General features: G+C 43.5%; 1 protein-coding gene across 3 annotated transcripts in view; it reads left to right on the forward strand.

The window, feature by feature from the left end:
* The window catches only part of Mapre2 (microtubule associated protein RP/EB family member 2), a 140,865-nt gene that overhangs the window by 22,772 nt on the left and 99,509 nt on the right, over window positions 1-18,584 (forward strand). For all 3 annotated transcript variants that reach the window (XM_021214487.1, XM_029546792.1, XM_021214486.2), the window contains exon 2: window positions 280-341. Coding sequence is in view for 1 of the 3 variants with exons in the window: in XM_021214486.2 (XP_021070145.1) it covers window positions 280-341 (62 nt within the window). In the remaining 2 variants the exon portion in view is untranslated. The remainder of the gene's footprint in view (window positions 1-279; window positions 342-18,584) is intronic.

Raw genomic sequence — 18,584 nt, forward strand, 5'->3', positions numbered from 1 at the left:
GAAAGGAAAGGAAAGGAAAGGAAAGGAAAGGAAAGGAAAGGAAAGGAAAGGAAAGGAAAGGAAAGGAAAGGAAAGGAAAGGAAAGGAAAGGAAAGGAAAAAGAAAACAGTTCTTTTCATAGATCTGCCATTATACTAAAATTTCAAATTCTCAAAGCAAAATCAGTCAGTTGGGGGTGTGTGTGGAATATGTTCCCTTTCAGTTCCTTTTCCATTGCTCTACAATGTTTCCATGGCTTACTTTGCTCATTTCTTTTCCTTGTCTTTGTTCCTCTTTCAGGGTCCCATTTCCCAGAAGAACCATTCACTTCAACAGCCAGGGAGAGTGCCTGGATGTTCAAAGTAAGGTTTCAACATGACTACCTTGTAGACCCCGTCTGTGAGTTAAACTTGACTGACTGATGGTACTGCCTAAATGGCCAACTTGTTTTTAGAAACCATTGCATGGTTCAAGCCAGTGTTTGAGAAAATGTACTCCTCAAAGGCACTACTCTTCAAATCATGTCCTCCTTCCCAAGTGTGATGGCTAACCGTCCTCTGGAACATGGGCAAGCCAATTAAAGTTTAATTTGGGAGATTTTATTAGTGGTCATTGGAGGGAGAAATGTCAAGACATGATCAAATTAATCCTGCGACATTTCTAGTTATTTGATATTGTTAAGAATATAAGGTGAACCTTAGGAGAGGGAGGGAGAAAGGAGGAAGGAAGGGAGACAGGCCGGGAGGGGAAAAAAGGTAGAAAACAAAGGAAAGGGAGAGAGGAAAAGAGGATCATGAGATGTATGCACAAACCAGGACAATGGCCAAGCCCCTGGAAGCCCTCTATGTTATCGGATTCTGGTTTCTCTGAGACAGGATCATTTTGATCTTTAGCTGTTTCCCATGGGTACCCTAAATCTGCCTGATAATGCCTTGAAAGTGCACCTCCAGGGGCTCCCTAGAACAAAGGAACAATTAACTAAAACTCCACCAGATGGCAATATTTGGAAAGCCATTCTGAGAGCTTTCAAAGCTCCGCGCTGTAATTGTTCATGTGGGGACAGGTCTCAGGAAGCATCAGGTCCTAGATTTCATCAAAAGTGTTTCCTCCATCGTATTTTTTTAAAAAAAATGTATAGAGATATGTGTGTGCAATTGTATATGTTGTTTTCTTCTTTTGTCTTAACTTCTGGAATGCTAAAATTAGAAACCTCATCTTCAAATAGTTCTCTAGAAGGTACCAGCCTGTGTTAAAGGCTCAGATTTATGAATAATGCTCCCAGCAGGCATTGGTGTGCTTTCAAGTCTCAAATCTGTGGGTGTGGCACGCTTGCTTTCAACTGTCTTTGTGAGAAATGCTAGGAGTGATGGATATTGTTAGGAGAAAAGAACCCTGAAGCTCCTCCCCTATGGATACTTGTCAGCAAGTCACCTTGATATGAAAGCAAGAGAAATGTGCACATATGAAATTGTCATTTGTATTGGCTTGGGATGGTTAAGGTCACCAGAGGAAATGAGCCAAGCCTTCGTGTTCACTCTAGTCGAGCAGACCCTGGACTCTGTTATCCTGGGGCCCAGAGCAGGCCTTAGGGCAGAGTAGAATCAGAGAGTAGAAAGGCAGGTGTGAACCGAGAAAAGAAGCCCTAAGAAGAGAACTTCCCCTCTAGCCATAGGAAGCCATTGCTGGGAAGGCCTCGTGGAAATGAATCTTGTGTTATTAGCCCCTCTGATGGGAGCCTATCTGCTGGTTTGTCTGGGATAATTCTGATTAACTACCCATGCCCTGCGTATGGACCAACTAGCACTGCTATTTGCCTACAGAGACGTCTCTATTGATGGTAAATCTGTTCATCACCCCACATTCCTAACTGGCATAGTTGAAGAGGTAACAGAAAAAAGTGAATCATTATTTAAATAGGCTGTATCTCTTTATCAATCTTCTATCTGGAGCTATGGGACAAATACTTTTTTAAAATTTACTTTCTTCATTTTCATACCAGTGGGGTATGGAGATAGCTCACTCAGGAAAGTCCCTGGTGTGCAAGCACGAGGCCCTGAGCTTGAACCTTAGTACCCAGGTGAAAAAAGCAGACGTGCCCAGTGGAGATGACTCAGCACTTAAGAGCATTTGTTGCTCTTGCAGAGGATCCAGGTTTGTTTCCCAACATCCACTTGGTGGCTCCCAACCACCCCTAACTCTAGTTCTGAGGGGTACAATGCCCTCTTCTGACTGCAGACACCGGGCACACATTTGGTGCTCCAACATACAAGCAGGCAAAATACTTATACACAATATAAATAAATGTTTTTTTAATTAAAAAAAAAAAAAGAAACACATCAACCTTTTAAAAAAAAAATCTAAGTGTAGTGGCATATGCTTGTCATCTCAGTACGGAGGAGGCAGGGACAGGTGGAGCCCATGGGTTCACTCAGCCTAGTCTACTTGGCAAGTTCTAAACCAATGAGAGGCCCCGTCTGGAAGATGGACAGAAGATGGACAGCTTCTGAGGAACACTTCCTAAAGTTGACCTATGACCCCAGATGCAGGCCTACCCTGCACACATGCACACTCTCCTGCTGCCTGAGGAACACTAAGGTTGACTGACCTATGACTCCCAGATGCAGGCCTACCCTGCACATGTGCACACTCTCCTGCTACCTGAGGAACACTAAGGTTGACCTTTGACCCCCAGATGCAGGCCTACCCTGCACACATGCACACTCTCCTGCTGCCTGAGGAACACTAAGGTTGACCTATGACTCCCAGATGCAGGCCTACCCTGCACACGTGCACACTCTCCGCTGCCACTCCCCCTCCCTGCCTCCCATCTCTCCTGTTGCTCTTTTTTGTTCCCTTAAGTTTCATTTCTGCTTTTATGTCAGGCACACATAAATGGTTCAATGTGTCCACATAAAATCTAGGAAGCACCATTGAGAGAGAAACACAGTATTTGGCTTTGGGCGTTGAACCTAATTTGCTTAATAAGATTACCTCCAGCTCCATTTCTTTTCCTGCAAATTCCATAGCTTTGTCTTTCTTTATGGCTGGAAGAATTCCATTATATATATATCAATCACGTCTCCTTTCTCATTTCTGCTGTTACTGGACAACTGGTTTGGTTCTGTAGCTTCGCAGTAGTGGATCCTGCTGTAGCAAGCACTGGAGTGAAGGCATCCCTGTGCTCTGTGGACTTGAATCTTCAGGTGAATGCCCAGGAGTAAGAACAGCTCCATCCTATGGCAGCTTTAAGTTTCGAGAAGCCCCAGCTAGCTTGTGTAGTAGAAGCTGCGCTAGTTCACAATCCAACCAGCAGTGTGCTAAGGGTTCCCGCTGTCTTCATTCTCAGCAGCATCATTTGTTATCAGTGTTATTAGCGACTGGGCATTCTGATTGGGGTGGATGGAATCTCCATGTAGTTGCATTTGCATTTCTCTGATGTCTGGCTTTGTTCAAAGTGTTTTTCATATGCTTATCAGCTTATGGACTAAACCCCTGAAATGGTAAGCCAGCCTCAAGTAAATGTTTGAAATACACATTTTATATATGAGTATTTCATCTTTTAGCAACTGCTTATTTTATTAGCTCATTGTTGTCTGTGTCATTTGCTTTCTTGTTTTTTAGTTTTTCAGTTTGTGTGGTGTGTGTGTGTGTGTGTGTGTGTGTGTGTGTGTGTGTGTTGATTTCTCTTTCTTTTTGAGATATTATCTCACTCGATCGATCTGCATAGGCTAAGCTGGCTAGTCAGTACCCAGGGATCTGCCTGTCTCCAAAAACTGAAATGGTAAGCATGCACCACCACAATGTTTTAAGTGGGTTCTAGGGATCAAATTCAGGTCCTTGTATTTCTGTAGCAAGAACCTTACTGACTAAGCTCCCCCTCCGAACACAGAAACAAGCTTAGGTAGCACTGGCATGGTGAATATGGATTGTGAATAGTGCCAACACAAGCAGCTCAGTCTAGACTGATGCCCACCCAAGTCTGGTCTGGTCCTACCAACAGCAAGAGACTGGTAGCAAAGGGATCCCGCTTGGTATAAAAGTGTGTGTCCAGGATAGAGACAGGTCTGAGAACAGGTAGCCATGGTGGGCACATCTTCATTTCTGCCTGAATACCAGCCTTTTGTACAAAGGGCAAAATGTAGGAGGACAAATTTTACCTGATGCCTACTGTGTACCAGCATTCTGTTAGCTGCTGGACATATGCTGTCTCATTGGTTCATTAGCCCTTATATATCCTACATGAAACTTTTTAATACCTTTTAAGTATGGAAATTGAGCTTCAAATGGGGTAGTGACTTTGCTGTTCAAGACCGGTCGTGTATAGTACATTTGATTCAAACCAAGACTAGACCCGAGCAGAGAGGAATCTTTACCTCGCTGTCTCTGACATATAAGGCAGGCATGTCCTCAGCATGATGTCCATGCTTAGAAGTATGGTCTCTAGCCTGGGCTGAAGCAGAGTAGAGACTCTGTGCAATACTGATAGTCTTACTGTCCTCTGAGCTGCCTCCTCTCCCTCCATCTCCTCTGTCTCCTGTTCTTCCGCCTTTCTCTACCGCTTCAGTTGTTACATGTCAGCTCTTCTTTGCTGTAATAGAAGATGCACAATCGATCATTTCATTAAGACTACTCAAGAAATAAAACCATATTACATCACCTTAATTTACATCTGGCTGCTTACATGTATTTACATATTACAATAAATATATAGTATCATCTGTAATCATTTAATTGAGTGTCACAAAGGATATACTAGTTCCTGTGTGTCTTCTCAATGTCTCTTAAATATTATTCTTTTATAGCACCTTCAAATTTTTTCACTAATAAAAATAATAGGGAAATGGAGGGCTGAAGAGATACCTCAGAGGTTAAAAGCACTGGCTCCTCTTTCAGAGGACCTGAGTTCTATTCCTAGCACCCACATGACAATCCATAACTCTGTAACTCCAGGTCCAAGGGATCTGACACTCTCTCCTTGCTTCCAGGGGCACCAGACATGTTTGTGATGTATGTATGTATGTATGTATGTATGTATGTATGTATGTATATGTACATATATATGCACATATATATACAAAACATAGACTAAAATAAAATAATTATAAGAGTTGGGTTTTTAGTGGTGGTGGTGGATTTTTTGATTGGTTGACTGGTTGGTTGGTTGGTTTTGGGGAGGTTGTTTTTGTTTTGTTTTTTGTGAGACAGGAATTTTGTATGTAGCCGTGGGTGTCCTAGAACTCACTCTTAGACCAGACTGGCCTCAAACTCACAAAGATATGGGATATGCCTGCCTCTGCCTCCCAAGTAATAGGATTAATGGTGTGTGCCACTACACCCAGTTGATGATAGTTTTGTTTTGTTTTGTTTTGTTTTGTTTTGTTTTGTTTTGTTGGATTTTGGGTTTTTGTTTCTTGGTTCTTTGGTTTTTGTTTCTTGGTTCTTTTAAAGGACAAATCCATTATCTTAAAATTGGTCATTTGTTGCTCTTTTGTCAAAATAGCCATGAAAGTCTACCTAGTTAGCATGACCTCCTACACCAAACTGTTGTATCCATGGACTCCTGTCATTAATCACATTTCTAGAGCTTCTACCCCATGCATCTAATATTGTTTTGCATGACCTCTCTTGAGCCACCCATCCCATGTGTCTTCCTACCCTGTTGTACATCTCTAGAGCCCTCCACCCCTGTATCTGCCCTCTATCTGCTATTGTCGTACATCATAGCCCTAGAGCTGTCCCTCCTGTGTGTCTAGTACTGTTATACATCACAGCTCCAGAGCTGTCCCTCCTGTGTGTCTGGTACTATCGTACATCACAGCTCTTGAGCCACCCGTCCTCTGTGTCTCCTGCTTGTAGCCTCCATTGTATGTTTGTCTTTCCCTTCCAGTTCTTGCTCAGCTGTTGTCAGACCTTGTTTGTTTTCTGTTGTATCACGAGCAGTTTTGTGAGCTGCAGTACACATCGACGACTATAATTTTAACGTTTCAAACACAGTTTATAGTATCACAAGCCATCATTGAATCACCCTAGTATTGGTTGCTGTATGGAGTCTATTTCAAAGTTAACATTTATGTATTTATTGTAAGCGTATAGGTGTAAATAGTTATATAATACCCCTGAGTGGGTTCAGACCTATCTGTCCCCACGCCCTGTAAATTCCCTGTTTATTATACTAAGGACTTCCTGATTGGATATTACCTCTGATTTTAGAAACTCTTTCAGATTCTCCATAGTGACAGATGACACAGCCTAATCATTCTGCAGACACTGTCCACTTGACCCATGCTTTCTGTGTTCTGCAGTCTGTACACAGGCTCAGGGTCAGGTTGCCTGACTGTGTGTACTGTAGATGACACAGACCGTCAGCATCCCTTACCTCATATATCACTTAGCTTCAAATGAGCACGTTCGTGTGTTTGTCTGTGTTCTGACATTAGCTGTGCCTCTACATGAAGACAGTACTTCCAAAGACTCACAGGCTGTCTGGTTAAGGTCCAGCTGCTCTAGAGGATTTAAACAGTAAATGTTAAAAAGGAGCCTTGCGAGAGCAAGCCAAGAAAGATGTGATTCTAGGTGATGGGGACTTGCTGTCAGCCAGCTGGATTCTAAGCTCTGCTTTGAATGCTGGCTTATGATTCTGTTATGACTCTGACTGTGTTTGTTAGCATTGTCTCATGAAATTCCTGTGTCATTGTTGTTAGTTTTGCTCCAGGGAAGTGATACGTCTCAGGCCCATGTAGCATTTGGTTTATGAAGCAGACTGGGCTATTAGCATCCCCTTCCATACTTGGTCTAATGGCATGATAACTTGGTTTGCATAAAATATGAGTTGAGTGTTTACAACATTCTGTAATGACATTATAACTTCAGGGAGGAACCACAAATGTTTCTAATGGTATCTTGAAAAGAGACTATCCAGGGGCTGGAGAGATGGCTCCGTGGTTTAGAGCACTAATTGCTTTTCCAGAGGTCCTGAGTTCAATTCCTAGCCACTACATGGTGGCTCACAACCATCCAGTGGGCTCCGATGCCATCTTTTGATGTGTCAGATGACAGCTACAGTGTATTCATATACATAAAATAAATAAATAATTTTTTAAAAAGAAGAAAGGAGTTTTTAAAAAAAAGAAAGAAAGAAAGAAAGAAAGAAGAAAGGAAGGAAGGAAGGAAGGAAGGAAGGAAGAAAGAAAGAAAGAAAGAAAGAAAGAAAGAAAGAAAGAAAGAAAGAAAGAAAGANAAGAAGAAAGGAAGGAAGGAAGGAAGGAAGGAAGGAAGAAAGAAAGAAAGAAAGAAAGAAAGAAAGAAAGAAAGAAAGAAAGAAAGAAAGAAAGAGACTATTCAATCACAATGGGTTCCTGCTTAGGGCAACATAGTCCCCACATTAAAAACTAAAACTTACTGGATTTGGTGACATTAATTTAAAAGAATGACCTCAAAAGGTGACATCTTCACTGTGCATTTAAGATATCAAGCTTTAAAGCAATATTTTAAATTTTAACCTTATTAAGAAAATTATTTTGGATTACTTCGTCACAAAAAGGAGCGAGAAGAAAATGGTGGTTGGGGAGACTGATGTGGCTCACACGAAGCATGGACCCATTTGCCTAACTGTTGCTTCACTATGCTTTTAATTGTTAGGGAATCAGGTTGTTTTACTGTGGTCACAAAAAGCTTTGAGGATAGATTGTGAGTTCAGGCCGCCTTTGTAAAATAGCAGGGAGCAAGGAGAAATGACATTCTAGTTATAAGTCATCTTATGAGGTTAGAAAAGCATGTAAATAATGCACGATCAAGAGAGATGGGGAAGGGCTAGTTTTAACCACAGAATATTAAGCACAGAACGAGTTAAAAGTCGTGAATTCTTGAAAATGGGTACGGATAAGATAGATGCAATAGTATGAGAGAAGTTTCCCATCATGTTTTAATATGTGCATGTTACTTTTACAAGTCATGAAGGAAAGGTTACTTATGTAAGGGAGCAGGTTGGAAGGAAGGGGAGCACATAGACTTTTCAGTTGTTTTACTGTCTACATTTCAGGGAGTGTGAATGGCCAAGAGGTCACTGGGAAAGAACTTGATAGAGTTGGCTGGGTAGATCTCTGAACTGGATAATTTTCTAAGGAGGGAACAGAACAAAAGAGCATAGTATCTTCCGACTTACTGAGGAGGAAACGGGAATCAGAGCTGTGGATAAAAAGATGCCACGGATAATAGACCTATTTTCTAATTTACTGATATCTTGCAGTTTCTTTACCAATAGTATTTTACTAGGACGACTGGAAAATCAAAATACAAACAATAATGACTTTGTTAGTTAATATTTGTAACATGGGCAAATGTTTGTTACAGGAATGTGATAACCCAAATACGTCTTATTTAAGTTACATATTACACTACTATATAACAGTATTCATATCATATCAAAGGTCCACTGGAGGCCATAGTAAAGATTATGTTAAATAACGTATTTGTTTTGGAGACAGAGTCTCACTATGCAGCCCAGGCTGGTCTTGAACTCTCACATCTCTCCTGCCTAACTCTTTGGAATGCTAGGATTACAGAGGAGTACTGCCATGCCAGATGTAGCATCATTTTTAGAGAAAATCTTCTACTAGCAAAGCATTGGTGCTTCAGGTGTGCAACATCCATCACTCAGTCAAGTGACTTTCATTGACCTAACTTGTGATTTGGAGCAGTACCCTATCTCCCTGGAGCACAGGCTGCTAGAGTTGTGATAGCCCTCCTCCTTGTCCTCCCTGAGATTTCAGAGGTGTGTTTCCATCCCTGGCTCCGGCTGATTCTTGGGCTTGGTTCGTTGTTAGGTCTTTCTCCACGTTATAAATGACAGTGGGATGAATTAGAAAACAGAAGTAAATGACTCCTTCACTTGTAAGAAGGGAAGGGAAACAGGGCTGTGGTGGGGCATGACTCTAATCCCAGCACTCGGGAGGCAGAGACAGGCGGATCTCTGTGAGTCTGGGGCAGCCTGGTCTGCAGAAAGAGTTCCAGGACAGCTAGGACTATGCAGAGAAACCCTATCTCAAAAGAGGAGGAAGAGGGAGAGGAGGGAGAGGGAGAGGAAGAAGAGGAGGAGGATGAGGAGGAGGAAGACGACACTTGGACATTGCTTTTACATCTTTTTTAGATACACTCAGCTTCTCACCTTGGTATTATTAGCAAAACTCTACTTCTCCTAATCGGAATGTGTTCTCTGTGGAGTATTTGTACAGGGCATGACATAAGCACGGAGCTGCAGCTGTTTCATAACCACTGTGAAGTCGGTTGGCTGCGCTCCACGGCACCATGTCCAAACTTCAGGAACAGTTTTCAAGTGCAGTGAGTGTGGGTGGAGCCTGCTTTGCAGTGGCTGCTCACCCAGAGTTGAGAGCATTGCGTGCAGTATGTGAGGCTGCCGTTCTGTTTGTCCAAAGTGACCGGCCAAAGCGACTTGTTTTGTTCTTTGTTTAGCTTGTCATCTAGCCTCAGCGCTTACTCTCTGTGAAACTCTTAAGTGTTCTGGCCACCAACAGGAGATACAACGTTTTGAGTCCTTACATCTCCCAATCAGTAGTTCTCCGTGTATTTTAAAGCTGCTTTCGGCTGCTGAAAACATGGTGATTCTGCCTTTAATGATGCAATCTGACTATAATCAAAGCATTTGTAAAGATGAGGCTGTGGTGGCTGAACAGCCCAGGTTCTCTCTTCTTCTCTCAGGGGGAAACTGCTGCTGTACTGTTACTGTACATCATTGTAATTCATGTGACTAATTTACTGTCATCTCCCTTGCTTCTTTATGAAGCAACTAGAGTTCTTTGCAAATAGTGCTTAGCAGACAGGGCCCAACAGAGAGATGAAGAACAATTTCTACCCAAACACTGATGAAAGATTCAAACAGAAGAGATTTGCTAATGCTGATGGTACCCAGAAGTAGATCTAATTGATGTTTCACATTCAAAGCCTACCAAGTGGAATGTCACTCTTATCCGACATAGTTGGGCAGGAATAAATTCTAAGGTAGGTGGCTTAGGGCCAGAAGTAGTAAGTTAAGACTTGGAAAGATTATCTTGAAGTGATAGGAGACTACTGAAGATGTCTTAAAAAGAGGAAGAGGGATGAAGTGATGTAGAGTTTCATTGAGAAGAAAGGAAGAAACTCTCCAGAGACTCCAGATCTGCAGGAGGGGGGGGGGTGCAAAGTAGCCTGTGAAGTGTGGGAGAGGGAAAGTGACACAAAGGAACAGCTACAGTAATGACTCAGAAGACATGGGGGGGGGGGCTGAGGGGGAGCAGAGAGGGCCCAAAGGAACAAAACTGAGCACTGGTTGTGAGTCCAGCTCAAAGGTCTGGAACTAGCATCTTGTTAACTGTGGTAGAAACCAGCACTTCTGAGCTAACGTGGGCTTTCCCCTCTGTCTTAGTAAGTAGGAGGTGAGACAGTGGTTAGGAACACAGAGGCTGTAGCACCAGCCATGTTTGTACAAGGTGCTTCTGGAAAGGCCAGTGGAGCCATGCTCTCTCCCTTGCTGTTGTGGTGAGCTTCTTCCTTGGACAATGCACACAGCCAGCAGAGGCCTGTTTTCTGCTGACTTTTCTGTCCTCACCACCAAAGCATCTGGCAGCACCGCAGAGAAACCGGCATTGCCTGCAGCCCTTCACCTGAACCTGGGCCCTCTCATCCCCACGCTGAGATGGCTCAGCCACCTCCCAGGGTTTGGGCATCTAGACAGTAAGCAGAAAAATAGTGTCTCTCTGCTCTTAGATTCCAGACCTGTGAGGTGTGGCTGGAGAGAAGGAGAGGCGGAGCCAGGTTCCTCCTCCACGGGGACACACACCATGAATAGCAGTCTTTGACCAGTCATGGAGTCTTGTGACTCATGCTTGGAACTTTCAGGTCTAAGTATGTCAATGATTTCAAGCTTTGGCTCCTTGAAAGTTAGACTTTTGAGGCTGACAGTGTTTCCGTCCACAGGTTATTCTGTCTGGTTTGAGCTTATACATCAGTTCCGGAAACTCAGTCCTCAAGTGCTTGATCTCTTTTCTTCTTTGATATTTCTGCTTCAACAGCCCTATGTGCTGCGGACATAGACATAGAGACGGCAAGTCAGAATGTATGTGGTCTGTCAGAATGCTCTTTCCAAAGATGGCCACCAGAGTCTCCTTCAACCCAAGCCTCTCTCACAGTATGAGAATGACATCCTTCCTACTGAAGGTACCTGGGACCTTCCTCTTAGATCCAAGTGGACCTTGCTGGCTGCTCGGTCAGGTGTTACGGAGATGATGTGCCGTGATTTTTGGAATGCCCCCCCCCCCCGTTCTCTATCCCTTGGACCTCAGTTGCTATGAGGGAGTCCATGCCACGTAGCAAGGCCTAATATAGGTATTCTAACTGTAGCTCCTGCAACATTTCTTTTTATTTTTTCATTTTTTTATTATTATTATTTTCTTTATTTACATTTCAAATGCTATCCCGAAAGTTCCCAATACCTCCCCAACTCCGCCCCTGCTCCTCTACCCACCCACTCCCACTACTTGGCCCTGGCCTTCCCCTGTACTGGGTCATATAAAGTTTGCAAGACCAAGCGGCCTCTCTTCCCAATGATGGCTACATATGCAGCTAGAGACACGAGCTCAGGGGGTACTGGTTAGTTCATATTGTTGTTGCACCTACAGGGTTGCAGCCCCCTACAACACCTTGGGTACTTTCTCTAGCTCCTCCATTGGGGGCCCTGTGTTCCATCCAATAGCTGACTGTGAACATCCACTTCTGTGTTTGCCNCTAGCTCCTCCATTGGGGGCCCTGTGTTCCATCCAATAGCTGACTGTGAGCATCCACTTCTGTGTTTGCCAGGCACTGGCATAGCCTCACAAGAGACCGCTATATCAGGGTCCCTTCAGCAGAATCTTGCTGGCATGTGCATTAGAATCTGGGTTTGGTGGCTGATGATGGGATGGATTCTCGGATGGGGTAGTCTCTGGATAGTCCATCCTTTCATCTTTCCTGCTACATTTCTAACAAAAAGACATCACTCACCAGTCACAGGACCGAGGAAACCCCAGCTGAATTCAGCAGTCAGCTGTCTTTTGACTAGAGCTGTGTGAGGAACCATGACAACCTCCTAGCTGAGCCCAGTCAACCTCAAAATTTACAGGCCACAACGAAATCCTGGCTTTCTTTTAACCCAGTAAATATGGAGTTGGCTTGTTCTACCATAGAGAACCAACAGGGTAGTTCTGCATGAGAGAACACCTCAAAATTTGCTAACTTGAAATAACCATGTTGTTATTCTCGTGGTTTGTAAATCATATATTAAGGGTAGGTCACTGCTAGGCAATTGTCCTTAATTCACACGTCCATATAGCTTTGACTTTGTAACAGGGTTCTTCTTCAGTCATGTCTTTGGAACCCTGCCTCTCTGGATAGTCTCCCCCCTTTCTTATCTCCTTCTCTTTGTGGAGTCTCATCCTCAGGGGCTCTGCACAGAGCTTGTAGTTTCATAGCATGATAATCTATGTATGTAATCTATCCTAGGCTGTAGTATTATATTTTAATAAATCTTGGCACAGGGTTGCTTCCCGTCTCAATGGTTTATGTTCCCAAATGAAAGACATACACACAGCCTTTGTAGCAGGAAATATTAAAAAGCAATCCATGCTACTGCCTGGCAGATTCTTTGCCTCGGGGCACCAAAATCTCTCCACCCAGCTTACTAAGTTCCCATTGGTGGGCTGCACTCACGCACACCCGACACTTCCAAATTCCCCGTGGCTGGCTTTGGTGCCCTGTTACCATACCTTTCTCTAGAACCCAGCTGACCGAAGGAAAATACCACACAATCTTAGTTTAAAATCAACAGGTAGCACAATCACTGGGCGCAGCAACTAGCATCTTAATTTGTAAGCTATTCTAAGTCATAAATCCTCCTGCAGCTGCTCCTGGCAGCTCCACCACCTGAACCGGGGGTCTCCCCTACCAACATTGAGACCTCCAAGATCTCTCCTGCCCAAACAGAACTCTTCCTTCTCCTGCCTCCCTCTTCCTCTCCAGGACTCAGAAGACCTGTCTACTCCTTGCCCAGTGATTGGTCCCTTGAAATCTTTATTCATTAGGGGAATGTTCTGCCACAAGCCTTTGTATTTTAGTATCCTTAAGCAGCACAATAACTAGACAACTACCTACCCTCCGTGCTGTTAGAACCACCTCCCACGGATAGCTCTGAGTTACTACTTACTAATTTCTATGCTCTATCTTGGCAGCTCTCAACTCCAATTGAGCAGCCCTCTGTCTGGTCCGCGCTCTCTGGCCCATTTACAAGGCGGCTAGGCTCTGTCCTGCACACATGGCATCTCTCTTCTCTCTTTCTTCACAGTCCCAAGCCTGGGAATCCTAAATCCTGCCTCTGTGTCCCCTCCCCAGCTACTAGCTTTTGGCATCTTTATTTACCAATCAGAATTAACTGGTGACGGGTTTCCAGAAGCTATGTGCAGACCCTCTTTTGCAAACAGTTTGGGGACCCAATTAGCATTAGAATACAAGCAGCCTCACGAGCTAATATGGCTTTTTTTTTTTTTTTTTTTTTAAGTATAGACTAGAGTTTATTCAGGACAAGGGGAGGGGAGCTGAGAAGGTATGAGAGACAGAGAGAGAGAGGGTGGGGACAGAAGTAGAGCCCCACCATGAGCACTTGGAGAGGTGGGAGGAGGGGAATGGAGAGAGAGGGGGAAGGGTCAAGAGGACAGAGTGAGGGCAAGAAGGCAAGGGTGTAATCTGGCTGCTTGTGGAACAAATGACTGCCAAGATACTAAAGTAAAAACTACATCCAGGTCTTGGTGTAGGTAAGCATAGTTGGCATTATATCTACCAAACTCTATTGATCAAAACGGTGTAAGGCCCTTCCATATTCAAGGAAATAAGAAATAAATCCAATCTTTTGAAAGGACAAGTGACATTTAAAAACAAAGGGGTTTTTTTGTTTTGTTTTTTTGTTTTGTTTTGTTTTGTTTTACAGAGGATAAGGTAGAAACTAAGCTTATATGTCAACTTGTCTCATTGGAAATGAATGAAGATGCTAAGGCTAAGAAGAGAAGTTAAATAATTTGGCCAGGGCTCTCTCACTTGAAAGCACCAACACCTAAATTCAAAAGCAAATCTGAAATCCAAACATGAATTCTTTCTACTTTGCTATTCTTTCCATCAGCAATGTGACAGACATATGATTTATACTGTTTTTTTTTTAATTGTGCAGTGCTGTCATTAATAAGAAATAACACACACACACACACACACACACACACACACACACACAGCAGCTCTATACATCTTGGCCCGTAGGTCTATCAACCCTGCTAAACCACCAGAGTAGAAGAACTTTATTTCCCAGAGGAAGCGTGCAGCAATATAATATTCACTGCCTCTGCACACAGCTCCAGTTCTCATTTGTGCTGATTCTGTTGTGTCCTTGAACACTGATGGGAGGACTCTGGACAGGCTAGAACACAGCCTGGAGGGCACTGAGAGATGGCTGAGTAACAGAGTTAGTCCTGACAGTTGATTGTGGATCTGTCTTCTGACTGATGATGATTCACTGACTCTCCCTGTAAGTGGTTAAGACTGAGGAAGACCGAGATCCTGGGCTAGAGAGATTGCTCAGTGGTTAAGAGCACTGACTGCTCTTCGAAAGGACATGGACACTGTTTCTACCACACATAGGGCAGCTCACAACCAACTGTAACTCCAGTTCTAGTGAATCCGGCACCCTCTTTTGATCTCTCTGGCACCATGCATGTGATAGGAATGATGATGATGCATAGGAATACATACAGGACAAACACTCAGGTACACAGGATAAAAGAAAACAAAATTTTAAGTTTAAAAAAACCTAGATCCCTTCAGATTTCTAGGTCTGATTCCTTTAGATAGATATTAAATGGAAGATTCTTGTAGGTGGCCCACTGTGTATTTGTGTGCTACTCTCTGTGAGAGACCCCTCACATCCAAGCTCACAATTCATGTTCTGTAGATGCTGAGCCAATACAGATTAAGAATGTGAAGATCCTGAGTTCTCTAAGTTCTAATTAAAGCCATTTCTGATGAAACAAACTATAGATCCTAATTAAAACATTTCTGGTAGAAATTTAGTCTTAGTTCATAATTTACAGTTGCATTCTCTCTCTCTCTCTCTCTCTCTCTCTCTCTCTCTCTCTCTCTCTCTCTCTCTTTTCATAATGAAATAAGCTGCTTTAATTTTCTTTTTGCAAATTTTATGTGGATGAGATCAGAAATTGGGGATTCCTCTCCCATTACTTGTTTTCCAGCTGCTGGCCTCTTGTTCCCTGGATGCACTGTAGGGGAGGCATTCCAGAGTCACAGCTCCGCAGTGGTACACACCAGGCTTGACAGAGGTGCCCCCAGGCTCATAAAGACCCTCCCTCCTGCTTGTGGTCCATGGCTTAGGCTCCGAGTGACTCTGAAGGTCTAGTGCTCTTTGCTTGGTTTCAGCTTTGCAGTAGCAGATTCAGCTACTAAAGCTCAATAGGTTGGCTGACATTTGAGAACCCCTAAGGAGATCTTCTCTTGAAAGCCCTGGAATCTTCTGGAAGGTTATTGATTTGCTAGAGGTACTTAGAGTTTCCTCTCTCCCTATCAGACTGAGGCCTGCATGCCTCCTGTCCCTTTTAAGATGCCCCATCCAGTCACGCTATGAGGGTATGTTCCTATTTTAGCATGGAAATAAAGTGGAGGAAGGAAATAAAGGAATTTCATAAATTCAGGCACAGACACATTTCAGTGAAAGCATTCAAATAGCCACGTCTAGAGCTGGATGGGTGAATTACAAAATGTTGAATGAAAACAGATTCTAGCTTTGAATACAAATACCAAGAAGAGCCTGTGGTCTCTTCTCCTTCCAGAAGGCATCCAAAAAATGGACACTGCTAGTTAAGGCTTATACAGAAATAAAATCACCAATCACCACAAATCAGGATAGAAAATTCTCTCTTTTTCTGGTAACCCAAAATCTTAGTATGTCTTCCTCCAACCCCTTAGTGTATCCCCAAGCCTCATTCCTATGAACATGGGTCTCCTGCATAGCCTCTGATCTCACTCCTACATCGCAGCCTGGGGCTCATTCTTCTACATTCCTTGCTTCCTACATTCCTTGGACACTAAGCTGTCTTCTGCCTCTGACCTTCTGCTGTCTGCTCCTCCACAGCCCCTCCCCGACCTGGATTCCGCATTCCACTTCTCAGGTTAACCAGACCCCAGTGAAAGGTGACATGCCTTTAACATATGACAGGCACATTCATGCCCAGCTCTGCCACATCCTGGCTGTAGATCTCACAAAGTCATTTAGCTAGTTACCTCCTTGACAAATGGGACTTAAAATAGCCCCCTTCTTTGACATTTCTTTGAGGATTAAAATCCTGACACCTTGTAAAGCATAGCATTTGGCCCATAAAAGGCAATGAAATATTAGGTGCTGTTCTTACTACAATTAGGGAGCATTCCACATGCGTGCCCACGCTGCTAACACTACTGCATATGAGTGGTTTCTAACATTGGCTTTAAACCAAAAGCTTTTACAATAAGTTTTCAAAGCCCTGCACATTCTTGCCTCTCTGTGATCTTTCTGACCTCCTTTCCAACAGCTATCTCTCTGCTCTCTGCAACGCACTTGCAGGCGTGCACTCTGCTGTGTGAACACACCTGGTTCTCCTAGTGTTCCTTGGGTCAGTATCCCACCTCAGGGCCTTTGCCCTTGCCTATGCCCATTGCCCTTCCTCCCAAGATGCAGGGTAGATGTCATCATGACAGCTATGCTCACACTGGCCAGTCCATTTAAAAATTAAACCATCCCTTTCCTGTACCCCTTCCCCAGCTTTATTTTTTTCCTGTACAATTTACCACCATCTGACATACTGTTCATTATCTCTATTTAGCCCCACCATATTGGCATTCTTACACTTAGGTGTAGGTTTGTGAGGCCAAGGGATTTTTTTTTTTGTCTGTAAATGTGTTTCATCAATGCCTAAACTAACCCTAGCACTTAGTAAGTGCTCAACAAATACTCGCCAAAGAAAGGTTAAACCCTAAGGCAAACATTGCCATCATAGTGGGGCTCCCTTGGTTTCTGCAAACAGGGTTGCTTCGTTTTCTGTATTCATGTTATAATAAAATTTTCATTATGTTTATTACTCTGTATTTCTCTGGAAAATGTGTTTAACACTCTGAGGTTTAACCAGATGCTATAGTTCAAAAACACATTTTATTTAATGGACTGGAACCTGACATTGCAGATTTGATTGAATGACTGCAAAAATCATAATGTTCTGTAAGTGTTTTAAAATTGCATCCACACCATGTTCCATAAGTTACTCCAAAAAGCAAAACCTACTCTTTTAAAAAATTTAAGGAAAAGTAAATTAGATAAAGCTCAACATTGAACTCTTACCGTATATGGTAGATGGACTAGTCTTTGTTTGAACATCACGCAAGTCTCATTATTTTGCTGGCATACTAGGAGACCCGCCAGACCCTGCCTTCTGAACAAATCCACTATGCTATCAGCTTGTCTCATAAGCAATGTGCAAAGACAGATGATCTCAAAAGTCAGCATTAGGAGCCGGAGAGATTACTCAGGTGTTAAGAGCTCCTGCTTGCTGGGCGGTGGTGGCGCACGCCTTTAATCCCAGCACTTGGGATGCAGAGGCAGGCGGATTTCTGAGTTCGAGGCCAGCCTGGTCTACAGCCAGGACAGCCAGGGCTACACAGAGAAACCCTGTCGAGAAAAAACAAAACAAAACAACAAAAAAAGAGCGCTTGCTGCTCTTCCAGAAGACCCAGAGTTTGGTCCAAGAGAGAAATAAGTACTTTGTTTTGTTTTGGTCTAAAAAACAAAAGCCAGTACCCCAGCACTTGTGAGGCAGAGGCAGTGGGTCTCTGTGAGTTCGAGGCCACACTGGCCTTTATAGTGAGTTCCAGGATAACTAAAGCTACATAGTGAGACCTAGTCTCGAGCAAAACAAAACTCCGGTTACTAGGGGAACAAACTCATATAGGCTGGTTCTGAAGAGACCTTTCTGAATCTGGGAGAGAACATTTATCAGTATTATCTAAAGCCCAGACGCATGCCTGTATCACAAAATTCTTATCAGGCCCAGAGGAAGCGCCAGCCAAATTCAAATTCACTTCTATATCCCTGATGTGATTTCAGGGACAGCGCCACTGGCCAACAGACTGTGCATTTTATTCACTGATGTAATGGGGGGGGGTAGCATATTTTCAGTGATTAGTAAACAGAACCTCCCATTTCCCATTCACAAGTACAATAGAGCACAGCACGTGAGAAGTGGCCTGTCCTGGGGCAGCAGAGGTGACTGCCAAGTGAAATCCCATCTGTATCTGAGGTGATAATGATGCGGAGAAGCCCCCATCTGAGGCGGCGCAACCGCTGTGAGTGCCTCTGACAGTGATGAAGACCATCGTCCATAAACACATTTTAACCTGTGAAAGCCTGCAGGTGAAAAGGCGCTTCTGGGATGGAATCAGCTTCATGCCCAGTCCTGATCCGTGAGTTGCTGCTGTAGGCAGCTCTGCTGTTACGTTTTGGC

Source organism: Mus pahari, chromosome 15, assembly GCF_900095145.1.
Source record: "Mus pahari chromosome 15, PAHARI_EIJ_v1.1, whole genome shotgun sequence".
NCBI lineage: Eukaryota > Metazoa > Chordata > Mammalia > Rodentia > Muridae > Mus > Mus pahari.